Source organism: Peromyscus eremicus, chromosome 15 (assembly GCF_949786415.1).
Source record: "Peromyscus eremicus chromosome 15, PerEre_H2_v1, whole genome shotgun sequence".
Classification (NCBI taxonomy): Eukaryota; Metazoa; Chordata; class Mammalia; order Rodentia; family Cricetidae; genus Peromyscus; species Peromyscus eremicus.
In genome coordinates this window covers 33,679,280-33,706,032 of record NC_081431.1, presented here as the reverse complement: position 1 = coordinate 33,706,032, position 26,753 = coordinate 33,679,280, and the positions used below count along the sequence as shown (strand labels likewise).

Below are 26,753 nucleotides of genomic sequence, written 5' to 3'. Positions count from 1 at the left end.
AACATCACAACTGATTGACTGTGTAGTCTACTGTAAGACGAATTGCTAAACAGTCTTATTAATAAAAAAAAAACCCCGAGCCAGATCTTAGGGTCAAAGCTAAGAGATCAGAGAAGCAGAAAGAAGCCAGGCACATTCTTTTTTTTTTTTTTTTTTTTTTTTTTTTTCCTTTTTCTTTTTTTCGAGACAGGGTTTCTCTGTGTAGTTTTGGTGCCTGTCCTGGATCTCACTCTGTAGACCAGGCTGGCCTCAAACTCACAGAGATCCTCCTGGCTCTGACTCCCAAGTGCTGGGATTAAAGGCATGCTCCACCACCGCCCAGCCGCCAGCCACATTCTTACTGCTAAATATCCTCAGCCAAAGAGAGAACTACTTCCTGTATATCCTTTCTGTCCCTGCCATCTCACTTCCTCTCTCCGCCCAACTACATCACTTCCTCTTTCTGTATGGACAGACCTTCAGATCTCTGTGGTGCACTAGCACTGAGAATAAAGATGTGTACCACCAAGCCTGGGTCTGTTCTTAATGTGGCCTTGAACACACAGATCCAGATGAATCTCTGCCTCCCGAATGCTAGAATTAAAGGCGTGTGCTACCATTGCCTGACTTCTATGTTTAATAGAGTGGCTGGCTTTTTCCTCTGATCTCCATGCAAGCTTTATTTATTAGAGCACAAATAAAATATCACCATAGTCTATATTGCAGAAATACTATACATTTACAGAAGTTTCCTAAATCCTCACAAATATATGGTGAAAGCCAAAATTAAGATTTAAAAAACAAACAAACAAACAAAAAAACAGGATCTTATATGTATCGCAGGCTGTCTCAAATTCACTATGTAACGGAGGATGACCTTAATTCCTGATCCTCTTGCCTTTTTCCCTCCTAAGTGCTGGGATTATAGGCATGTGCCCTCATACCTGGTTTATATGGTGCTAAGGATTGAATCCAGGGCTTTGTGCATGTGTGGAAAACACTACCAATTGAGTCACATCCCAGCCCTCAGGTCTATTTTAAAAGCCATTGACAATTCTGGAAGCAAAGGCAGGCAGATCTCTGTGAGTTCCATTGAGGCCAGACTGATCTGATAGTGAGTTCCGAGACAGCCAGAGCTATATAGAGAGACTTGTCTCAAAAACAAAACAAACAGACCAAAAAAAATTCCAATGATAAAGTATGATAATACCAGTAATTTCTGTAAATTAACATACACATGATTAGATATTAGGTTATACTACTATGCATATTAAATACAGGGAATTAGAAGAGTCAAAAGGAACTCACAATATCACATCAAGAAGGCATTTAGCAAGAAACGCATAGACAAAAAAAATGACAAATTCCTATTGAATTTTAGAATCTGAATCTTCTATACTGAAATATTTTAAATAAGTTTATGCTGATCCTTGCATTTTCATCAGAACATCTTCCCAAAGGGCATTGTATTTGAGTGGGAAAACATTTCCTAGGCCTCAGACTTACTGGAAAAATCTTTCCAGGTGTAAATATTGTGAATCAGAATACTAAACCTTGAGTTAACTTTATATTGAGTAATACATTTGGCCCTGAAAACACAAGTTTTCCTCAGAAGATACTGATTTGGATGACAGATTGAGGTATATGCCACTCTGCACTGCTTTCGGTTGGCTGTTCTACTTCTTTGTTGTGTAAGCTCCCTCTAGTGGCACACAAACGTCTCTACTCCTTAAATGATTCAATTCACACAACACACATGAGCTTCATGAGAAACAAAGGCTTGCGGGCAATCCATCGCATTTTACAGATTAGGGACTGGAGAGAGAGTTCATAGTTAAGAGTGCTTGCTGCTGAACTGAGTGCCTAGCTTCCACAACAGGCAGCTCATCTGGCCTGCATACTCACATGTAGACACAACACATAAGGAAAAACAAAGTTTAAATCTTTAAAAAATCAACTTGTTCAGCTAGGCGGTGGTGGCGGCACACATCTTTAATCCCAGCACTCAGGAGGCAGAAACAAGCGGTCTCTGTGAGTCCCAGGATAGGCTCCAAAAGCTACACAAAGAAACCCTGTCTCGAAAAACAAACAAACAAAAAATTAGCTTGTTCATTTTGATGTGTGATGCTTATTTGGAAGTTCTTTATAATAAAGTTCTTATGAAGGTTAAAATATGTACAGTTTAATCCAAGATATTAGCTTTGGTATTGTCTACAATATCAAGTGTTTTCAGCTTTGGTTTTGCCACCTGAATGTTTTAGTTTAAGTATTTTGTGTTCTATTTCATCGCTGATTCTAACCTCTTCATCCTATATACCATCTGTAAAATCATGTCGGGTTGTCAGAGGATTAAGTACATATACATTTAGCAAGTCTCAAAACATTTCTTACATATATATACATTATTATTATTAATGTTATTATTATTATTATTATTATTATTATTATTATTATTATTATTAAAGCAAGGCTGGAGAGATGGCTTGGTGGTTAAGAGAACTTGCTGCTCTGGCAGAGGACCCAGGTTCAGTTCTGAGTACCTACATAAGTCACTCAACGATCTGCAGTTCCTTGTGATCCAACACCTGCATCTGGCCTCTTTGGACACCAGGCATGCTCATGGTGCACTTACATGCATACAAGCAAAACACTCATACAGATAAAATAAATAAGTAAATAAATATCTGTGCTGGAGAGATGGCTTATCAATTAAGAGCTCTTATTCTTTTTGTCTTTTTTAAGATAGAGTGTCTCTGTGTAATAGCCTTGGCTGTCCTGGAACTTGCTTTGTAGACCTGGCTGGCCTCAAACTCACAGAGATCCACCTGCCTCTGCCTGCTAGTGCTGGGATTAAAGGTGTGTGCCACCACCTGGCTAGGAGCCCTTATTCTTATAGATGACCCAGGTTTGGTTTCTGTCACCCACATGGTAGGTCACAGCTATCTAGGTGGGTTGAGGCCATCTTTTAACTCCAGTTCCAGGGGATCCAATACCCTCTTCTGACCTCCATGGGCACCAGGCATGCACGCGGTATACAAACATATCTGCAGGTAAAACATTCATACACAGAAATCTTAAAAAAAAAAAAAAAAAAAGTGTGTTTGCAAGTGCCTACAGATTCTAGAAGAGGTTGTATAACACCCCCCCCCAACATTTTACATGCTCAGTATTAGCTGTTACATTTTTATTTCAGTAGTCAAATAGTCTCTCACAAGATGGGCTCAAAGGGGTGTATACTGAGTGGGTGCTTTGACTCAGAACCAGATGGGAAATAGCAAATTAAATAATGGCAAATGCACAAGATACTGAAAAATTAATATTCACAGATAAAATGTAAAAGTTCTGGACTAGATGATTGTAAGTCTAATGGGGGACTGTTTAAGCACTAGAAGATATTCACTCCAATTGTTTATGTGACATGAAGTTGAAAATGCTGAGTCTTTGATTCTCTAGAATCATAGTTTAGTAAGAGTTAGGTGTGACTAATGCAAGCATCTAGTGGCACTAATGCTAGTGGCATCTAACCTCAATTGGACTTGTCCTCCAGTCAAATACAGAGTACAAGAAGAAGCACAGCAAAGTTCCAAAGATGATCAGAGAACAGCCTTTCCATGAAGCATGGCCATCTTCTCTAATTCCATTCATGACTAGCCTAAAATTTGATATCTTCCCCATACACCTCTGGCTGTTGCCTCAATTCCATAACAACTACAATTTTTTTTTCTTCAATATTGTTTGAGCCTATATGATAGCTTGTTTTGTAGGGAAGAGAACACTGGAATAGGTTAGACATTTTTGCTAGAACAAGCTCAAATTATGTCAGATGGTTTTGTTTATATGCCACAGAGTGGTGCTTATACTTTAGGGGTTTTTTTGTTTTGTTTTTTTGGACATTTGTTTATGTGTGGGCATGAGCCTGCCATGGCAGACACTGTGAATTATATAGTATTTGAATTCTCTTTTAATAAGGCTGCTATGGAAAATGAATGGATATGTATGTACAAGAAAAATTTTTTGAAGCATTTAGCAAATTTAGAAGTTTTAATGTTGGAAGCACCAGGACTATCGGCAGATAAATTATATTCAATAAAGCATTTATTTAATAAATTAATAAAATACTCAAAACTTTTCTTTTGGCCTCCAGATCCCTGAGCAGCAGCCCATTACTTTGTGTAGTGGGGTTGAAGATACAAAGCATTATGAGGAAGCCAAGAAATGCGTAGAAGAATTAGCACTGTACCTGAAACCACTCAGCAGCGCTAGAGGTAAATGTCATTATAAACCAATGCTAAACAAACAATGGTTTGTTTTTTGAAACAGAGTGTAGCCCTGGTTGGCCTGAAACACTTTATGTAGACCAGGCTGGCCACATTCACAGAGATCCACCTGCCTTTGCTTCTCAAATGCTGGGATTAAAGTTGTACCCCACCACACCTGGCCAAGTATCTGTTAAGGATACTTCTATTGCTTAAATGAATACAGCCTTTCTCTCTCCCTCTCTTGCACTCTTTCCCCTACTTAGTGTTCAGCACTAGGCATGGATTCTACCACTGAGCTGTCTATATTGCCCGCCCTACTGAATGCTAATAGAATTAATTTATTCATTGTAAACCAAGCCTGCTTCATGCTAAATAGTATTATAGAACACATCAAACAAAGTAGTACTAAATCTAGGGTTTGTGTGATGTTAGAAATAGTAATGACTGGAAATGACTGTATAACTGTATGTAACAGTGATTTAGAAGGGCTTTGCATCAATTGACAATTTTGTTTTTGTTTTTCCTTTGGAGACAGGATCTCATTTAGCCCAGATTGGTTTTAAAGTTGCTTTGTAGCCAAGGATGACTTTGAACTTCTGATCCTCCTGTTTCTACCTCCCAAGTGCTGAAATTACTAGTTTATGGAGGACTGGGAATTAAGCCCAGGTGTTAAGCACACTAGGAAGCTACATCTCCAGCTCTTATTGATAACTCCAAATAGTCCATCTTTGTCTAGTTTTAGGTTGTATTTGTAGAAAATGTGGTGAGAAAATGGAAGTTATCATTGCCTTCCAGAAAGGGCCTGCTTACTGTGTAACTATTCAGTAAGATTAACCACTATGAAATAATATACTGACTGTTAGGAATCAGTATTTGGGTCTAATGTTTTCTGTCAGTTTTTCTTCTTTGATTAAAATGAGTGATAGTGTTTTGAATGTCATAATGAATGATACATACATACACACACACACACATTTGTTTTTCTTTTAAATGATAGTCTTGTATAGGTTAATTATTCATTTACTTAGTTGTTTATTTTGTTTTTTTGAGACAGGGTTTCTCTATGTAGCCCTGGCTGCCCTAGAACTCTCCCTGTAGACCAGGCTGGCCTCTAACGCATAAAGATCTGCCTGCCTCTTCCTCCCAAGTGCTGGGATTAAAGGTGTGGGACACTAAACTGTTAGCTTATTGTTTACTTTAAATACTATTAATAGGCCCAGGAACTAGTCACATGTCAGCAAATCAGTCACTGTAGAGGAAGTGGTCCTGGATCATAAAATTGCCTGGTAAACCTAGAAATAGCTTCTTTGTTTTCCTCTGCAGGAGTGGGCCTGAATAGCACTACTCAGAGTGTTCTGAGTCGCCCAATGCAGAGGAAGCTTGTGACTCTAGTCCACTGCCAGCTAGTGGAAGAAGAAGGCAGGATCCGTGCTATGAGGGCTGCTCGATCTTTAGGGGAACGCACAGTCACAGAGCTCATTCTCCAGCACCAAAATCCTCAGCAGCTCTCCTCTAATCTCTGGGCAGCAGTCAGAGCTAGGGGCTGCCAGTTCCTTGGACCAGGTATGTAATTAAAGTTTGGTTGCTGTTGGCTGCCCACCCCCACCCTTACAAGGTATTCTAAAAGTATAGGATAAAAACCCTTGCGTAATATACAAACTCTTATCTTTTGTTAAATTCTGTTATAAATTACCATTCCATTGATAATCCTGGCTTGATGTTAATTTTTCAGAGAATTCAGATTTTTCTCGATAACTAAAGTTTTTGAAATGTTTTTCTCTATATTAATCACTTATCTACTTAATAAAATACATAATAAGATGAAATTCCCCACAAGCATGGCTTTAACATGTAATTTTAAATGCATTGCATTGCTTGGGTTTTTGTTTTTGTTTGAGACAGGATTTTGCTGTGTAGCCCTGGCTGTCCTGGAACTCAGTCTGTAGATTTGGCTGACATCGAGCCCAGAGAGTGCTGGGATTGAAGATGTGCACCACCATGCCCGGCTCATTGTATTGCTTGTTAATTGCATGGTATTATGTTGCTCTTCAGATAATGGATTTGTGTCATCTTTGCTCATGATATACTTTGATTGTACCATTTTCCTAGCAATGCAGGAGGAAGCTCTCAAGCTTGTCTTGCTGGCCTTGGAGGATGGTTCTGCGTTGTCACGGAAAGTGTTGGTTCTGTTTGTGGTGCAAAGACTGGAGCCACGTTTTCCTCAAGCCTCTAAAACTAGCATTGGGCATGTTGTTCAGCTCCTTTACAGAGCCTCCTGCTTCAAGGTATGAACCTAAGCTTGAGTTCAGCTTGGAACATTGCCCTTCCTCCAAACTTAAACATTGAACTTGGACTTCAATAAAATATAAAATTTGCTGTGCTTTTTTAAAGAAGGCAGATTGTATAATACTGTAGTTAAATCCTATCATATTATTGTATTTCTTTTGCTTGGTTTTGGTTTGTCAGTTTGCACTGATAGGGATTGAACCCAGAGCCTTGCATATGTTAGACAAATACTCTGTTACTGAAGTACAGCCTCAACCCTTAAATTGAAATGAAGAGACTACTCATCTGTTATTTCCCACTGTGTTGGTTAGGATTTCTACTGCAATGATAAAACACCATGACCAAAAGCAACTTAGGAGGAAAGGGCTTATTTTTCATATACTTCCACACCACAGTTCATCATTGAAAGAATTCAAGGCAGGAATTGAAGCAGAGTCCATGTTTACTCAGCCTACTACCTTATAGCACCCAAGACCACCAGACACGGCTCACAGTGAGTTGGGCCTGCTCACATCAGTTATTCAAAAGAATGCACCACAGGCTTGCCTACACACCAGTCTAGTGGGAACATTTTTTTTTTTTTTCAATTGAAGTTCTATCTTCCCAAATGACTTATCTTGTGTCTAGTTGACATGAAACTAGCCAGTATATCCACCAAGAATGTAAGAGTTTGTTCCTAGCTAGGCAGTGGTGACACATGCCTTTAATCCCAGGAATCCCAGCACTCGGGAGGCAGAGGCAGGCATACCTTTCTGAGTTTGAGGCCAGCCTAGTCTACAGAGTGAGGTCGGGGACAGCCAGGGCTACAGAGTGAAACCCTGTCTCAAAAACAAAAGGGGGGGGGGGTGTTCCTCATGTAATTGTGCTTGTACAGTTCCAGACATCCAGTTACCATTTGGCTTTAGTATAAATGATAATGCTGGATGTACTATCTTGTATTCCAGGTTGAATCTTCACTCTCAAACATCGATGCCCACCATGTGTCACTTATTGTTCATCTATTTTATTTTCATGTCTTCTTAAGTAAAGTTTCCTTTCTTCTGATATAGCTAATTATGAGGAAATCCATTCCTGAAATCACCATAATTCTTCAGTTTACACTCTACTGAATAGGGGTCTCAGTTTTTCGTATGGACTTGTAACCAAAACTACTGTCTCCAGTCCAGATTGTTTCTAAATAAGTATTTCACATTTATTGTAATGGTTAGAAAGAATAATGAATGCAGTTCTTCAGTGAATATAATTTAGACTATATTTCAGAATGTCTGTATGCTTTCCATGTTATATGTTCTCTATCAACCGAAAAAGACAGATACAAATTATAAGAAGTTTCTTAGGTGGAGTCCTTTCCTGGCATGTGTGATGCCTTGGATGAGCTAGTATTACAGTCAACTACTAAAGCATTAACAAGTTTTTAAATTGAATTTTGTTGTTACTATTGTTTCTTGAGACAGACTCACTGTGTAGTTTGGCTGGCTTTAGATAACTCAATGATCTTTCTGTTTCAGAATTATAGTTGTATGCCACTGTATCTAGCTATAAAATTATAAAAATTATATGTATACTAAATTTTACTTATTTTGTACAATGTGGGGGTGGGGGTAGGTGGGTATGCATGTGTTACTGTGTTCATATGGAGAAAAGAGGACAGCTTGTGGATGTTGGTTCTCTCTTTTCACCATGTGGATCCCAGGAATTTCATCAGGTCTATCATCAGGTCAGTAGATCAACAAGTCATCAGGCTTGGCAGCAGGTATCTTTACCCCCTACCCATATTGTTGGCCCTAGAAAATTTTAAAGTCTAATGTTATTTAAGTTACTTCGTTATTACTTTCAATATGTACATACGTATATATGTGAGTGCATGCCATATTGCATCAGATTCCTTGAAGCTGGAGTTACAGGTGTTTGTGAGCCACTTGACAAGAAAGGATGCTGGGAACCAAACATGGGTATCTAAAAGACTAGCAACTGCTCTTACCATCTGAGCCATCTCTCCAGCCCCTGACCTTTAAAAAAAAATAAAATTTAAAAAGTTTACTGTGTACACGCCTGCGTGCATGCGTGTGTGTTTGCACACTCCTATGCCATGGCACAGCTATGGCAGTCACAGGACAATTTTGTGGACTTGGTTCTCTCCTTCCACTTTTATGTGGGTTCTGGGGATTGAACTCAGTTGTCAGGCTTATGCAGCAAGTGCTTTTACCTGCTGAGCCATCTTGCTGTCCTATTTGACCCCTCTCAGTACACTGCAGCTCCAGTGTTACGTGGGATGTCTTGAAAGTTCCTGATTATTTTTAGAATGATGAAGGTGTTGGCGATATAGCTCAGTGGTAGAGTGCTTATAAAATATCCAAGGCTCTGAGTTCTGTCCTCCGCACCCACAATCCAAATAAAATGTCCAGGGAACCATTGTATCATGTAGAAAGCTTATTCTGCCTTTTAAAGAGGGTTAGCCTATGTTGAGGAAATATTTTTATACATGTCCATGTTTATTTCGGCTTTAATTTGTCTTTGGAAAATGGCAAAGTATAGTTAAGTTTTTCTGACTACAGTACTTGATTTTGTGTTTGTTCACCTGACATCCTAATGAAAGCTTAGTGAGACCTTACTTTGTTATAAGGATGAAGTTTTGTTGTGTCTTTTAACACCCACACGTGAGTCTTTCTCTGAGACTCTGTACTTTTTGTTTAATAAAACCCAGTATTGCTTTAGAAAAAAAAATAGGAACACATTTTTTAAACCTTTTAAGTGTGATCTATAATTTCTGACTGTTTGTAGTCTGGAGCGTTTTTTGGTAGAAAGTTCAAAAAAGAGAATTTTCTACTATAATAATATGGGTCCTTATGGGAATAAAAGGTTAATACAATACAATTTTATTTTTGGCAATATGGGGAAAACCACTCTGCCACAAGTTACAGTTCCAACCTCCAAATATGTTCTAAAATATTATAAGGAATTGGTAATTCTAGGCTAGAATTATTTTAAGTTTTTAAGCCTTTGGCCTAAATCCCCTCCCCCCCACTTAAAGTGTAAGTTACTAGGATAACAATAGCACGTATATCAGATGTGCTGCAAGAATTAAAGTGAATTAATACAGTAGTATAATCGTTTCATTAGGTAACTTAACATACCAACTAGCACATACCAAGTGTCTAATAAAGGTAGCTTTTTTAAAAGAATGTTTTTTGAGCCGAGCGGTGGTGGCACATACCTTTAATCTCAGCACTCAGGAAGCAGAGGCAGGCAGATCTCTGAGTTTGGGGCTAGCCTGTTCTACAGAGTGAGTTCCAGGGTAGCCAGGGCCACACAGAGAAACCCTGTCTCGGTAAACCATATATATGTAAATATGTATGTGGAGTGCAAATATACGAACAGGCTGAAGGCCAACAAGAGGCGACTTCCCCAGTCACTCCTTACTTTAATTTTTATGAGGGTCTCATTGAACCTGAGGCTTACTGATTGAGGTAGCTGGGTGCTATCCTAAGGGGTTCTGTCTGTCTCTACAGTGCTTTTTATAGACATGGCACTAAAGTTAGGCCTGGCTCCTCCCCTCCCCCAGTTACCATCTGAGCTATCTCTCTAGTTCCCTCCCTGTCTTTCTTTTTTTTTTTTTTAAGTTGGTTTTTGTTTTTAAAACAGGGTAGATTTTTGTTTGTTTTTTTTGCAACAGGGTTCTGTAACCCTCCCTGGTCTTGAACTTGTTTTATAGATTAAGGCTGGCCTTTAGCTCCTTGTGGTCCTGCCTTCACCCCTGAGTATTAAGATTGCAGGTGAATATTAACCACATCCAGCTGCAAGTTTTATGATTAAAAGTTATTATTATCATTGTTGTTTTTGTCCAGCATCTCATACTCTACACCTTTTGGTTGTGGCCTGTTTCATAAAACTCTATGGAGAAATTAAAATAGTTAAAATTAGTCATATTTAAAATCACACTCATTGAAAGCTCTGTTATTAGTGTCAGATAACTTAATACTAGGTAAGCCCTAAAGTTGTGATCTGTATTATGAAGAAGAAACACATAGTTTTTTTAAATTACACTAATTAAACATTTTCTTATTTTTAAAAAAGCCCATGTACATGCATGGTAAATTCTATAGTTTCTATAAGAAAATTTTGACCTCTATGGCTGGGTGTGGTGTTGCAAGTCTTTAATCCCATCACTTGGGGAGCAAAGGCAGGCAGATCTTTGAGTTCCAGGCCAGCCAGAACTACATAGTGAAAACCTGTCTCAAAAAGGGTAAGATTTTTGACATCTATACTGGAAGGTATTTTGCAGGTAGGATAGTGTATCCCATTTTAATCTTACTATTGCTGCTAAAAGAAAGTTGTTACTTTGAAATTTTTTGTTGGGACAGTGGGTCATTAATAGTCTTGAGACCCACATAAAGAAGAGAACTGATTCCTGGGAGTTGTCTGTCCTCTGTATGTCTGCCACCTACATACAGTGCTTGCGTACATCAAACTAAGACATGCAAAATGAATTATTCTAAATTACATTTTTTTTTTGTCTACATGTGTTTATATAAAGTATGAGGCTTGTGTTACTAGATTTTTTTTTTGTGTGTGTGTGTATCTTTTTAGGTCACCAAACGTGATGAAGACTCTTCTTTGATGCAGCTGAAAGAAGAATTTAGGACTTACGAAGCTCTGCGACGAGAACATGACTCCCAGATAGTGCAAATTGCTATGGAAGCAGGCTTAAGGATTGCACCAGACCAGTGGTCTTCTTTGCTTTATGGAGACCAGTCTCATAAATCTCATATGCAGTCCATTATTGACAAGGTAGGGTCTTTATTGTTTCTTACTTCATAAATAATTTTGGAGTCTTGATAAGTTATTATTTTGTAATGAACATTACTGTGACTGGTGTATGTCAGGCTTCTGTAAATGAGATTCAGTGTGGCTTGGTATTGTGTCATAGCTAGACCATCAGAATGACATTGTAAACATTTGGTTAGTGTGCAGTGCCTCAGCCAGTGCTCTTCCATGTCCCTTGTCACTTCCCCTCTTCCTTTATTGTTCTCTTTGAATTTGGATCTCTATAACAGTTACAGCATATTTCTAGATGTGTTTATTTTTATTTTATGTGTATTGCTGTTTGCATACATGTGTGTCTGTGCTTCACATGGTGCCTGAAGAAGCCAGAAAAGGGCTTTAGATTTCCTAGAACTGGAGTTATAATTGTGAGCTACCACGTGGGTGCTGGGAATTGAACAATATCTGGGAGAGCAGCTGGTACTTTTAACCACTGAGCCGTCTCTCCAGCCCCTAAACCATTTCCAAATGCCTTTATGTAATGCCTTTTAATGAGTGATCTGTTGAATGTATTCCTTGAGGCTTCATGATTCTCATTCAGAATAATTTTACATATACTAAAGTTACTACCTCCCACGGTGAATTTGAAATTTTCAGTGAACCTGTTTTTATTTTATCTACTTGTCTGTTTTGATGTAAAGACCACTAGAAGTGACTGTTAGGTCTAGCTCTATTGTTTATATCTAATGCAGAAATAAGTATTTCTCTTAAACTGCAGTGATAATTTTAAGAGTTGTTGCATATCAAACTAAAATGTATGAATGTGGTACAGAAAGTCTTAACATGCTGTGCAATATTATGTTGTATTATGCTAAATAATAATAGTATTTAGTTTTTGCTATTTCCTTAAATACTTAGAATTTCAGAAATGACTGCCAGCTTAAGAGTCCACAGTACATTTAATTTAGAGATAGAATCAAAACCTAAGAGTATTTTAAAAATATTTAGCATTTACTAAATGCATTGTGCCTGGATGATCTTAAGTAATTCATCATTTCCTTTGAGCAAACTTATATTATCCCTTTTTTATAGAATCAGAGAAGTTTGTACGCTTTGCAAATCACCTAGGTTATTGTCTTAGTCAGTGTTGTATTGCTTTGAAGAGACACCATGATTGTAAAAGGAAAGCATTTAATTGGGCTGGCTTATAGTTTGAGAGGCTTAGTCCATTGTCCTTGTGATAAGGAGCATAGTGGCACACAGGCAGACAAGGTAGTTGAGAGTTCTACATCTGAATCTGCAGGCATCAGGAAGAGAGAGCCATTGGACCTGGCTTGGGCTTCTGAAACCCCAAAACCCACCCCTAGTGACATACTTCTTCCAACAAGGCCACACCTCCTAATCTCAGTCAAGTATTGCACCCCCTAATGACCATGCATTCAAATATGTGAGCATTTGGGGGCCATTCCTATTGAAACCACCACAGTTACGAATGTTAAAGGTCATTTGAACCTTGGTGTGCTGGCTTTAGAATGTATTCTTGACTATTAGACCTCTTCCCACCTACACTTTGTCTCTTTCCTTGACCCCAAACATGACACTTTTTGAATAACTAATAGATTGATTGAGAATGGAGAAATGAGTTTTATTTTGTTTTTCTGCTTGGTCTATAACTTTCAGTTTGTAACTCTTTCTTGAATACCTTCATGTTAGTCAGGGTTCTCTAGAGTAACAACTTAAAAGAATGAATCTCTCTCTCTCATAGAGAGAGAGAGAGAGAGAGAGAGAGAGATCTATATATATTATATCCAACAATGGCTGGCTAGGAATTGAAAGTCCAGTAATCCAATAATTGCTCAGTCCATGAGGCTGGATGTCTTAGCTGGTCTTCAGTATATGCTAGAATCCCGAAGAAGTCAGCTTTAATGCCAGTGAAGGAAAGATCTTGCTACAAAGGAGAGAACAAGCAGGCAAAAAGCAAAAGCTTCCATCTTTCTTCCATGTACTTTATATAGGCTTCCAGCAGAAGGTGTGGTTCAGATTAGAGGTTTGTCTTCCTTCCTTAAAGATCTGGGTTAAAGGTCTGTCTTCCTACCTCAAAGATCTGGATTAGAAGTGGATCTTCCTACTTCAAATTAAGCAAAAATCCTTCACAGGTGTGCCCTACACTTTTGATTTTAGTTAATTCCAGATGTAGTCTAGTTGACAACCAAGAATAGCCATCACAACTTTTAGCTTAATTACTAGCAGCTCCTATGTTGGGACAAAAGGTTGCACCTGTGATTGTACAACTAACTAGTTATAACTTATGCTAATGAATCTTTTTTTTTTTTTTTTTTTTTTTTTTTTGAGACAAGTTTTCTCTGTTAACAGTCCTAGCTGTCCTAGAACTCGCTTTGTAGATCAGCCTGGCCTTGAGCTCACAGAGATCTGCCTGTCTCTGCCTCCCTAGTGCTAGGGTTAAAGGGGTGTGCCGCCACCACCCAGCTTGGACTGAAACTTTGTTGTTGTTGTGTTTTAAACACTGCAAAAGCTTTATTTGTACAATCTTCACAGGACAATTTTGGAGCTGTGTAGTTGGACTTTCTTTTGTGTGGGCAGAGATTTTCATCGGGACCTCTGACCACTTCTCAAATAACGACACAGAGACTTAATATTAATTATAAATGATCAGCTGATAGCTTAGGCTTGTTACTAACTAGCTCCTTTCTTTCTTTCTTTTTTTTTTTTTTTTTCTTTTTTGGTTTTTCAAGACAGGGTTTCTCTGTGAAGTTTTGGTGCCTGTCCTGGATCTTGCTCTGTAGACCAGGCTGGCCTCAAACTCACAGAAATCTGCCTGGCTCTGCCTCCCAAGTGCTGGGATTAAAGGCATGTGCCACTACTGCCTGGCCTAACTAGCTCTTTAACCTAAATTAACCCATATTTCTTATCTGAGTTCTATCATAGCTCATGGCTTGTTACCTCATTGTCTTGCTTCCTCTATGTCTGGCTCTTGACTGCTGAGACTCCGCCCTCCTTCCCAGTGTTCTCCTAGTCTGGCTTTCTTGTCCAATCTCTTCCTGCTCAGCTATAGGCCAGTCAGCTTTTTCTTAACCAGTGAGAGTAATACGTATTTACAGTGTAGAAAAATTGTTCCACAGCACTTTTGGGACCATCAACTCCCCAATAATGACACTGACACTTATTATCCATTTTGAAAGCTTGGCCTTTAGCTCAGGCTTGTTCCTAACTAGCTCTTATAATTTAAATTAACCTGCTTCTATTAGTCTACATTCTGCCTTATGGCTTTTTACCCCTCCTCTATATTCTGTATGTTCGACTCCCTCCTTGTCTTGCTGGTGTCTCTTGCACACCTAGATTCATCCCAAGTTCCTCTCTGCTCAGAAGTCCTGTCTAGCTATTGGTCATTCAGTACTCTATTAAACCAATCAGGTGCCCTAGGCAGGCAAAGTAAAACAATGGCACATCTTTACACTGTTCACTCACATATCCTGCAACAGGGCTGTGCCACTGTGTAAAAACCTGTTCTCTCAGGCCTGTTGCTAAAATGTAAATAAACACAAATCAGACTTATTGGTGACTGGACAGTCCTTTTGTTCCTGTTTCATATATGACAATTTCCATAGCACTGCAGGCTTCAGCAGTACTGCACCACTCTGGAGAGAAATGATACAGGCTCCTTTTCATCCTCCAAAGCTGCAGCCAATCCTTCCTGTTGCCTCCTCTTAGCCAGAGCAGCCAAATAAAAGTTTTTGGTTCATAGGTGGCCAGGCCCACAAGTACTCAATGCAAGTTGAACTTCCCCTGGCACTTAATTAAGTTGACAATGAATGCTGGGTACTATAAGCCATGTTTCTGGGAGGCAGCTGTAATTCGATTAATCCACAGGGTCCTCAGGTTCCATTTCTTCAGTCTGCAGGCCTGCATGTACTTTGGAAGCTCTGATCACCACCCTGAGAAACAGCTAGTAGCAGTGATTCTTCCTTCCACTAAAGTGCTAAGCATGTTTCAGCACCTCCTTAACCCACCAACCCTAGTCTTCAAGGCAATTTCACAGCCAGAGCTGTGTAAGGAAGACCATAGTGTGCTCCCAAGTTCCAAGAGGCTGCCATTTGAACTGATTTTTTTTAAACTAATTAATTTAAGTTTAAATAACCAAACATTACTAAGTCTGTCATACTGTAAAGTACAAATTGAGAATGTATTAAAAATAACAAGGCAGAAGCAGGTGGATTGCTGAGTTCAATGCCAGCCTGGTCTATACAGTAAGTTCCAGGGCAGCCAAGGCTACATAGAGAAACTTTGTCTCCAAAACAACAACAACAACAAAAAACAAACAAACAAACAAAAAACAAAAAAACAAAAAAACCAAGAAAAGCATTAATCATAATAAATACTTGGAGAAAGAAATATGAGCTAGCAATTCACATAGAAGGTACATTAGCATATCCAGTTGGTAGGAAAGAATTCAGCCTCTGTAGTGATTAAAGAATATATATCTCAATCTGGACATAGTGGTACATGCCTCATTTCCATCATGCAGATGATCAAGAGTTCACATTCAAAACAGTGATTAAAATACATATACTGATTGAGTCTGTTTATGGTTTTTAGAGTCAGGATTTCTCTGAAGCCCTGGCTATCCTGAAACTCCCTCTGTAGACCAGGCTGGCTTGGAACTCGAAGAGATGTGCCTGCCTCTGCCTTCTGAGTGTTGGGTTAAAGGCATGTGCCACTACGCCTGGCTGGTTGAGTTTTATCTTTTAAATTATAAGTATATTAAAACATAAAGGCATGCTAGGATTCTAATGGCAGCTGTGTTAATTCCTTTGTTTTTAAAAAAAAGTTTGCTTTTGAAATGACCTTTTACAGAATGACCTTTTGAAAAAGGAATTAGCTGCCAAAAGAGCTAAATGTTTTCAAGTAAAAACTCATAGCTACTATTATAAAATCATCATTTTCCCGGTTGAAAAATTCTTATACATGGTCAGCAGAAGGAAGTTGTTGTTGTTTTGTTTTTATTTTTTGTGACAGTGTTTTTCTGTAGCCCTGGCTGTCATTCTGTAGACCAGGCTGTCCTCCTGCCTCTGCCTCCTGAGTGCTGGGACTAAAAGTGTGTGCCACCACCACCTAGCTTAGAGGGGAGTTTGTATGAGAGTATGTCTCAAAAGTTTTAGAGAAATACACAACCTTCAAGAATCCTAAACTAAATCAGAATTTTCTTAAAAGTATTTATTCTTTGACAATTTCCTCTTGATTATATTTACTCCAGCTGCCCTTTCTCATTTTCCTTTCCCCTCCCCCAAGATGATGTCTTCCTCCTACTGTGAGATTCTTTTTGATTTTTCTCAATAACCCACGGAGTCTAATTAGTGATACCTGTATGCACATGAGCATGGGGTCATCCACAGGAATATGGGCAATCTACTAGGGGCTACATCCCTGAAGAAAAATAACCCTTTCTTCTCCAGCAGTCATCAGCTGCCAATAACTTCTTAGCTAGGAATGGAGCCTCATGAGTGTCCCTGATAGGCTAGAATGGTAACTAGCTTGATCTTTGTGCAGGTAATATAGCTGCTGTGAGTTCATTAATACAACAGCTGTGTTATGTCTAGAAGACACATTTCACAGCTCTTCTTCCCATCCTCCAGCTTTTACATTGTTTATACCCCTTCTTTGATAGTTCCCCAGTCTTGGTGGTGGTAGTGATGGTGTGATAGAGATGTCCCGTTTAGGTCTGAATAGAACTTTTGACCAGTTATGAATCTCTAAACTAACTGCTGCCCATGCAGAAAGAAGTGTCTCTGAGCAAGGCTGAGAAAAGCACTCATTGATTTGTCGGTATCAACAAAAATATTAAGGCAGTTTGGTGACATATCCATCTAGCAAAACAAGAATAGGTTCACCCATTGGGCCTGTGACCGCCTTGGCCATGGATTTTGACAGGTTTACAATACCAGTTGTGAATACTAGATGTGGAACAGGCTTATGTTCCAGTTTAAAAAGCCTCTTGGATAACCCAGTAACCTTCTTGCCACATTGCATTGATGGGCACCTCTTACCTGGCTGGTTAGCATGCAAGGTCCACTGCTGGGTGAGACCATTGTTGGCTTGTCCACCCCAGCAGCCTGCATAGAGCTATATAGCACTACGACAGCTAGCCAAAGGAGGAAAGATCCACATCAGTTCCAGTTTGATTTCTCTGTGTCCTGCAATCAAAATATAACAGGATTTTTTCAGCTGTCTAGACATTTGAAATTATTTAGACTATTTAATAAATGAAATTCGGCCGGGCGGTGGTGGCGCACGCCTTTAATCCCAGCACTCGGGAGGCAGAGGCCGGCGGATCTCTGCGAGTTCAAGGCCAGCCTGGGCTACCAAGTGAGTTCCAGGAAAGGCGCAAAGCTACACAGAGAAACCCTGTCTCGAAAAACCAAAAATAAATAAATAAATAAATAAATAAATGAAATTCAGTTTGTACGGTTTATATATTTAGTGTCATGATCTTTGGTCTTAAGAACTTCAACTCATTCAGTATGACTGTACTCAGTGGCATTATTCTATCATCTGACATGATTTCTAGATTATACTTCCAAAATTCAGTTACCAAGAACCCAACTAAAAGGTGGTATCGGGAGAAAGGCCTCACATTTGAAGGATGTGATAGCAGAGGAAACAGTATTGTACACAATGTACCAAGCTGTAGATAGAGAAATCTTATTTAGGTAGCACGTAATCAGTCTGGCCAAAGCGTAGATTAGGTGGATAGACACAAACTAAAATTAATAAAGTGCAAAAATGCAGGTGTAAATAAACTGTGTTTGAAAAGGGAAATGAATGTTGTCCTTTTTCTTTTAAGTTGCAGACCCCTGCCTCTTTTGCACAGAGTGTTCAGGAGCTAACAATTGCTCTCCAGCGGACTGGAGACCCGGCAAACTTGAACCGACTAAGACCCCACTTGGAGTTACTAGCAAACATTGACCCTAGTCCAGGTAAAGCCAAGAGAAATTCATGGACTATTTATGTGTACCTCAGTACTGCTTGGTGATTCTTCAGTTATCTTTTGTTACCTTCATCTCAAGTTTCCCAAAGTCGTTTTCCCAGATATTTTCAGCAGTATTTTAGGTTTTGCCCCAGATAATATTCTCTTTATCTCATTAGTTCACCTTAACTAAAATTCATTCAGTACTTTATAATGTACTGCTTACCTCACTAAGAAAATAGCTCTCCTTCATAACTCTCCTGCCACAGCATGCTGTATTTTCCTCTTTGTCACAACTCCTTTTCTCAGTTTTCCTTGAGCTGCATACCCATTATCCCATCTTCTCATAATACTTTGTTCCATTAATTATTCTCTATACCTTTACTTGGGCATTCCTTTCTCACCCCTCCTTGACCTGAAAATGTACCCAATGACCTGTTAGCTGAACAATATTTTAGCTTCTGTTCTCAGGGTTTACTTTGAATGCAGAGCTAACACTCCATACTACTACTACTACTACTACTACTACAGTTTGCTAGTCACTACTTCTAGAGATGACATCAGATCCTTAAGCTACTTCCTATATTTTCAGCACTTACTAATATTGGATGCTTCTTTGATACAGAAAAGCTTCTGCTTTATTTTTATATGCATCACCCCACACTACCCCATCCACAAAAGTGGTGTCTGTACCCTTGGAGCTGTTTCCTCTGCATCCTTGGCATCAAGTGTTACCTCTGTATAAAATAGATTTCCAAAGAGCTCTGTCAATGCTGGTGTTATCACTTCAGAGCCATTTCCCAAAGGTTCCTGATGTTCATTGTCATCTGTTCTGTGTTTCAGAGTGAGTTCATCTTTGATACCCACTCTTCTAGCTATTTCTTTTGTCATCTGAATGTTAGTTCTTTCACTTGTTCTACATACCCTTTGAGACATAGGGTTGCTAAGCCCTTCTGAGGCCAAAAGAAAGCATTGGATCCCCTGGAGCTGGAGAGTTACTGCTGGTTGTGAGCTGCCCTGTGTGGATGCTGGCAGCTGAATCTGGGTCTTCAGGAAGTGCAGTCTCATTTTGACTGCTGACTGTCTCTCTAGCCCCACAACGTGGCTTGTTACTTTTTGTCTTTGAATCAGTTTTCTTGACTTCCAGGCCACCCCATTCTCTTAATTTCATTTGTCAGTACCATCTGCTGATTTTACATTTCCATAATCTCTGACCTTTTGAATGTCGAGTTATACTCATCCCCAAGATTATCTTGTATCTTTAAATATCACTATTGAACACGTTTGCCACATTTCTTCAGTTCTGGGATCTTTTTAAAAGTTGATTTTAGATTTATTTATTTTTATTTTCTGTGTATTAGGGTTTTGCTTGCATGTGTGTGACTGTGTGTCTTCATGCCTGGTATCTTTGGAGGTCAAAGAGGGTGTCAGATTTCCTGGAATTAGAGTTAAAGATGGTTGTGAGCCACCATGTTGTTGGGTTTGTTTGTTTGCCAGTTAGTTTGTTTTTTTTAGTTTAGTTTTTCTAAAACTTAAATAAATTTGTACTTTGTACAGTGGAATATTTTATCTCCCCCCCCCCCATTTTGGTGACACAGACTATAACGGCATGTGTGTCAATTGGTCTTTTGGGTCCAGACCCTTTTCCCCAGCACTGTGTTGTGTTTGTATCCATCATGTTGCTGGCCCAGTCTAGCAGTCCTCTTGAAGGTCTAGTAAGCATTTCAAACTCATCTGTCCAAATGTGAGACCTTAATCCTTGTCCTCATAGTGGCTACTCTGTTCTTTCATTTGTTGGCCCAGAATCTTTAGAGAAACCCTGCTCTTCTTTTCTCATAATGTATGTATGATTCATCAGCAGATTGCCTGGGCCCGTCCTTTCAAGGCCATTCAAAAAAATAAAATAAAATAAAGGTCTTTTTGAGTGACTGTTGACTTTTCCTTTATTTTCTATTTCTTTTATTTTCCCTCCCAGAGTTGAAATGCATCTGTGTTTTAAAACCCAGTACAAATACCATCAATAGTAGTGTTATATAGAATTCATCTATGAAAATGTCTTCTCACTTCATTTTGTGTTTGTTAGCATGTATTAATGTGTTATGTGCGAGCGTGTATTTGGAGGCAGTTTGAGAGAGAAAGGGTTTATTTTAGCTCACAGCTCAAGGTACTGTCTACTATGGCAGGGAAGTCAAGGCAGTGGGAGCTTGAAGTAGCTGCTCATATCACATCCACAATCAGGAAACAGGGATGAATGCAAACTATTGCTTAGCTTGCTTTCTCCATTTTATATAATCCATGATCTTCTGCCTAGGGAATGGTCTTGGCACGGTTAAGATGGGTCTTTCTAGATAAGTTAACATAATTAAGATAATACCTCACAGGCACACCCAGAGACCAATCTCACAGGTGATTCTAGGTCCTTGTAAGTTGATACCACTAACCATCACAGATGAATAAGTGTCTGAAAGCTCTGTAATGATTAACGTGGTTGCATCAAAGTGCTGATAATATTTCCTTCATTGGTTTAATATTGGATAAAACATTGCTTAAGATTATAGGTTTTGTTTAATTTTTAATTTTATAGATGCTCCTCCTCCAACATGGGAACAGCTAGAAAATGGCCTGGTTGCTGTACGTACAGTAGTACATGGACTGGTTGATTATATTCAGAACCACAGCAAAAAAGGAGCAGACCAACAACAGGTAAGGAGTTGCTGTTTGAAATCTGCAGATCAGCCACTCTGGGTATATCTAGAAACTGGTCAGTGTAGGTAGACACACAGAGCAGAAAATAATGATATGAAATAATGATATGAATATTTTAAGACTGACTGTAGGGGCTGGAGAGAGGCTCAGTGGTTAAGAGTACTGGCTGCTTTTCCAGAGAACCCAGGTTCAAGTCCCAGTACCCACATGGTGTTTCACAACCTCCTATCACTCCAGTTCCAAGGTAATCAGATGTCCTGCTCTGGCCTCTGTGGGTACCAGGCATGCACTGGTACATAGACATACATGTAGGCAAAACACCCATACATATAAAATAATTTTTAAAATTGTTTTAAAAAAAGACTCTGACTGTAGAAATTGTAAGTTAGCCTGATTAGTAGTTAGTGTGTTGGTAATTTTATCTGACACTAATTCTTATTGGTCATTGTTCTGGGATCATTTCACATCAGATATAGAAACATTTGATGGATTAAAAATAGATTCTTTGGTAAAGCTTATTCCATTTAAAAATGCTTACTCTCTTTACTTCATATTACATTTCAGTTTGATAGTGTCACTTTTTGGGTACCAATGCTGTATCACTAGTACTTATCATATATTTGTAGATTTTTTTAATGTTAGTATTTTAAGGAATTTCATTAATAATGTTTATTACAGTGTGCCAAAGCATCTTCAAATTTTAAAAAGTATTTTTTACACTTATTTGTGTATGTGTGGGTAGTATACATGTGGAGGAGGTGAGAGGACAACCTTGGGGGTCCTAAAGATCAAACTTGGCAGCATCACCCACTGAACCATCTTGCTGGCCCAGATTTTGTGGTTTTTGTTAGTAGACAGTTATATGTTACATGATCACTACACAAATGTTAGAAGGGTATACACTTTGGAAGTCTTTTTGGTTTTATTTTTGTGAGACAGGGTCTCACATAGCCCACTGTTAATCTCACTGAATGAGTGTGAAGACCATTAACTAAATTCTTTGATCAAATCTATGCAAGCTTTATTTTTTGTTAGCTTTATCCTCCTAAAGTGGGGTTTATATTAGCCCCTAAACTGCAAGGCTAGGGGTGTCTCAGTTACATAGGAACTTGGCAGAACATCTCAAATATTATTTGGCAGAACATCTTATCAGGGTACAGGGTGTGGAACCTGTCAAATTCCAGAAAATGGGTCAAGACCTGGTCAAACCCAAGTTTTACAGAAAATAGGAGTGAATTTATTTTGACCTTGTGACAAGATGGGATCAGGCTGGTCCATCGCCACCCTAGCTATGAGCTCATTGTATAGTTGAGAAAGACTTTGAACTCCTTAATATTCTTGCCTCTACCCCTAAATGCTGGGACTGCTGGTGTGTACCACTGTGTCTGGCATATACATTTTAAAGTCTTCAACTCTTTGGAAAGAGAACCTTGAAATTTATTGAGGAAAAAATGTTTAATATTTTATGTATGTGTGTGTGTGTTTTCTGTGTATATTCGTGTACCATGTTTGAGCCTGGTGCCATAAGTCAGAAGAGGGCACTGGATCTCCTTGAACTCGAGTTACTGTGTGGGGTCAGGGAACTGAACTGAACCCTAGTCCTCTACAAAGTGCTCTTAACCACTGAGTCATATCTAGCTCATTATTAATTTCTGATAACACATATATTTGAGAATATCAGCATGTTAGAAAAAAATGAGGACTTTAAAATTTTTTTCTTTTTCTTTGAGAAGTTTATACAGTGATGATCTTGCCCATTCCCCAGACTCACCCGCACCTCCAACTTATATCCTCTTTTTTAAAATTTAAATTTGATGGCCCATCAACTGCAATTTGTACTGTCCATATACTTCTGAGTATGAGGCCAGCTGCTGGAGCACGGTCAACATACTTCAAGTCTTCCCTCCCTCATAAGCCATCAGCTGTTCAAAGCTCCTTAGTTGGGCAGGGGTTCAGGAGCCTCGCCCCACTCCATACTACAGACTTGACTAACTCTACCTTATGGAAGTGATCACAGCTGCTGGAGTTCATGAGTGCACTGGCCTTGTCATGTACAGTCTTTCTGCCAGACTTCTCATCCATGATGGTCTCTAAGCCCGTAACAGCACGCCATAGTCACCTATTCTCTGCACTGTGAGCAGTTGTGAGTTTCTGTGTTAACCTCATCCTCTGCGCAGAGAAGCTTCTCTGATGCAGGCTGAGAGCTATACTGACCCCAGTTCAGGATTGCTCCAACCCTCCGGCTGTGTTGTTTTAGTAGAAGCACTTTTATTTTCAATGTGTATGGGTGTTTTGTCTGCATGTACATGTATGTGCTTGGTGCCTGTGGAGGCCAGAAGAGGGTGCCTAATTCCCTGGAACTGGAGTTCTAGATGGTTGCGAGCTGCCGTGTGGGCACTGGGAATTGAACCCAGGTCCTCTGGAAGAGCAGCCCTAACTCTGAGCTCCTATACTATTTTTAAAGTTTAATTTTGGACCTGAAAAGATCTCTTATCAGACAAAAGCTTTTAAGCATCTAAGTTCAACACCTGGAACCCAGGTAAAAGTGTAAGGAAAGAACCAACCCCACAAAATTGTCCTCAGATTTCCAGTGGTGTCCCACCACCCCACAGTGCCCCCTCCTCCATCCCCTGCATGTGCGCTCATGCACACACACACACACACAAATAATAATTAAAATTTAATTTTCAACTCTATGATTTCCCCCTCCCCATACTTTTGCTCTGGATAGTAGATAAATGTGGGAATTAGCTTAAATTATTTCATGCTATCAGAATTCTAAACTGTAAAACATAAAAATTACATTTGTTACTGTGTGATATTTTGGTCTTGGTCTTAGCCTCCACAGCATAGCAAATACAAAACATACATGTGTCGAGATATGAAGCAGAGAGGAGGATGCCCTCGTGGGGCCAGCTGTACGTTTGCACACTCACAAGAAGAACTGGAAAAGTAAGTATGAGAATCATGGGATGCAGACATTGGGATAAAGAATAATTTGTTGGCTTTAAGAAATACAAAAAGAATCACAGAATTCTCTTCAGTGCATAAGAAATCTTTATGAATTAAGTACATTTCTTAAAAGTTTTTTATTGCATTGTTTCTATGGGAAGCTATTTTATCATTAACTAGAAATCAAAATGAGTCATTTCCACACAGTTTGAGTACTTTTTAACGATTTTAACTGATTTTTACTAATGGCTAAAAAATTTACTAATTTTAGTTGAAACATTTGCTTTTCATATAGATTTCGTAAAATGAACAAACGTCTGGTTCCCAGAAGACCCCTGAGTGCCTCTTTGGGTCAACTTAATGAGGTGGGCCTGCCTTCGGCACCTATACTTCCTGAAGAAGGTGCAGTGGATTTGTCCAGCAGGAAGCCACCTGCACTACCAAATGGAATTGTATCGGCAGGGAGCACGGTGACACAACTGGTTCCCCGTGGGACAGACCCCGGCTTTGACTCTAGTCTGAAGCCAGGAAAGCTAGACCACCTGAGCAGCAGTGCTCCTGGGTCTCCCCCTGACCTGTACGTATCACATTTCTTCCTTGTAAACTGAGTAGAGGGAAAAAAAAGTTTGGTTCTAAAGACAGTGCCTACTGGATTTCGTTGTTTTTTCTTCTGTTTTGAGTCAAAATCTGTCCTTTAACTCACTACATAGCCAAAGATGACCTTGCAAATCTGATCTTCCTGCCCTCACTCCCAGACACTGGGATTGCAGGCATGCAGCGCTGCGCCCAGCTATGTTGTGATGAGGATTGAACCTAACAACTGAGCTAAAGTCTGGCCCCCCCAAAATAAATTGTTTGCCTTTGTACTCCTTTTTCCTGCACTAACGATTTTTTTTAAGGGGGTTAATTTTTTTTTAATTTGTAGGAGAGATTAACATTCAGATATATCAGTTTTCAAAGTACTGGCAGTCTTTTAATGTGAAACATTTAATGTACATTAAAAGTATAGTTTAGAGACTTTAAATTTGTCTTATATAATTTTGCTTCCTTAGGCTGGAATCTGCCCCTAAGAGTATTTCTGCCTTACCTGTGAATTCACATCCTGTACCTCCAAGGGGACCAACAGATCTGCCTCCCATGCCTGTCACCAAACCAATTCAGATGGTACCTCGAGGTTCTCAGTTATATCCAACACCACAACCGGATGTTTATTATCAGGACCCTCGAGGAACTGCCCCAGCATTTGAGCCAGCACCTTATCAGCAGGGTAATGTCTTTCATTTGAGTCACCCAGATTTATCACATAGGCAAAAAGGATCAAGTCTATCAATTTTATAGACTGGATTAGCATTTACTGAGCATGTAGACTGTGTAAAGCTGACCAAGAATGAAAAAAAAAAAAAAAATGTAGTGGATGCAAACTAAATTTACAGTATGGTTTCTGTCTTAGTTAGGGTTACTATTAATACAACCAAACTCCATGACCAAGTTGAGAAGGAAAGAATTTATTTGAGTTACACTTCCACATTGCTGTTCATCACTGAAGGAAGTCAGGACAAGAACTCAAACAGGGCAGGAACCTGGAGGCAGGAGCTGATGCAAAGGCCATGGAAGGGTACTGCTTACTGACCTGCTCCCTATCGCTTCCTCAACCTGCTCTTCATTAGAACCCAGGACCACCAGCCCAGAGATGGAACCACCCACAGTGGGCTGGGCCCTCCCCCATTGATCACTAATTGAGAAAATGCCTTACAGCCTCGTGTGGTGGTGCACACCTTTAATCACTTGGGAGGAAGAGGCAGGTGGATCTCTGTGAGTTCGAGGCCAGCGTGGTCTACAAAGTATGGTCCAGGACAGCCAAGGCTATTATACAGAGAAACTTTGTCTTGAAAAACCAAAAAGAAAAAGAAAAGAAAGAAAATGCCTTACAGCCAGATCTTGTGTAGGCATTTTCTCAATTAAGGTTCCCTCCTTTCAGATCCCTCTAGTTTATGTGTCAAGTTGACATAAGACTAGTCGTCACAGTATCCATATTGGCTTTGTAATACAACTCTAGAGCTGCTGTTCTCAACCTGTGGGTTGTGACCCCTTTGGCAACCTTCTATCTCAAAAAATATTTATATTACGATTCATAAGTGGGGCAAAATTACAGTTATGAAGTAGCAACAAAAATAATTTTATGATTGGGGTCACACCATGAAGAACCTGTACCAAAGGGTCACAGCATTAGGAGGGTTGAGATCCACTGATCTAAAAGTTCTATAGTACAGAGTCAGCTTAAGCGTTAGGAGGGTTGAGATCCACTGATCTAAAAGTTCTATAATACAGAGTCAGCTTAATAGTAAAGACTAGTTCAATGTGTTGCTGCATGCCTTTGATCCCAGCACTCCTGAGGCAGAGGCAGAAAAGATAAAGGGGATGCTGATATTTCAAACTAAAGTGTTGATTGGTTCTGTCAGAGACAGGTTTAGCTTTGTTTTAATGGTAATAAAGTATCTTTCCTATCCTCTTTTTCCTGTAGGCTTTCACCTTTAAGTCACATGTCACCTCTACATTCAAAACTAGTGAATTTTTATAGTTTTGTTATTGCTTATTTATTGGTAGGTTGGTTGGTTTTCTGAGACGCAGTATGATTGCAGTGTGTATAACAGGCTTGCCTTGAACTTACTGTAGCCCAGACTGGACTTGAATCATAATCCTTCTGCCTTACCCTCCTAAGTGCCAATATTGCAGGCACCTAGCATAAGAATAGATTTTGATTGATATAACATGACTGTGGGAGCCAACTCCCACCTTTTCCAGGGTTCCTATGAGGAGGAGAGAGGGAT

The 26,753-nt window shown here is 39.4% G+C and overlaps 1 protein-coding gene, 1 non-coding gene and 1 pseudogene across 3 annotated transcripts in view; 1 reads left to right on the top strand and 2 right to left on the bottom strand.

Moving 5' to 3' along the window:
* The window catches only part of Rc3h1 (ring finger and CCCH-type domains 1), a 48,745-nt gene that overhangs the window by 3,360 nt on the left and 18,632 nt on the right, over window positions 1-26,753 (top strand). For both annotated transcript variants that reach the window (XM_059281098.1, XM_059281097.1), the window contains exons 2-10: window positions 4,124-4,244; window positions 5,562-5,801; window positions 6,348-6,523; window positions 11,112-11,312; window positions 18,145-18,277; window positions 20,852-20,970; window positions 23,813-23,925; window positions 24,221-24,502; window positions 24,978-25,192. In XM_059281098.1, the coding sequence (XP_059137081.1) occupies window positions 4,124-4,244; window positions 5,562-5,801; window positions 6,348-6,523; window positions 11,112-11,312; window positions 18,145-18,277; window positions 20,852-20,970; window positions 23,813-23,925; window positions 24,221-24,502; window positions 24,978-25,192 (1,600 nt within the window). The remainder of the gene's footprint in view (window positions 1-4,123; window positions 4,245-5,561; window positions 5,802-6,347; window positions 6,524-11,111; window positions 11,313-18,144; window positions 18,278-20,851; window positions 20,971-23,812; window positions 23,926-24,220; window positions 24,503-24,977; window positions 25,193-26,753) is intronic.
* LOC131925880 (small nucleolar RNA SNORA28) lies at window positions 3,710-3,835 on the bottom strand. The gene has a single exon (XR_009383380.1). It is a non-coding gene; the product is annotated as a small nucleolar RNA SNORA28 (small nucleolar RNA).
* On the bottom strand, window positions 14,923-15,366 carry LOC131925653 (large ribosomal subunit protein bL20m-like; annotated as a pseudogene).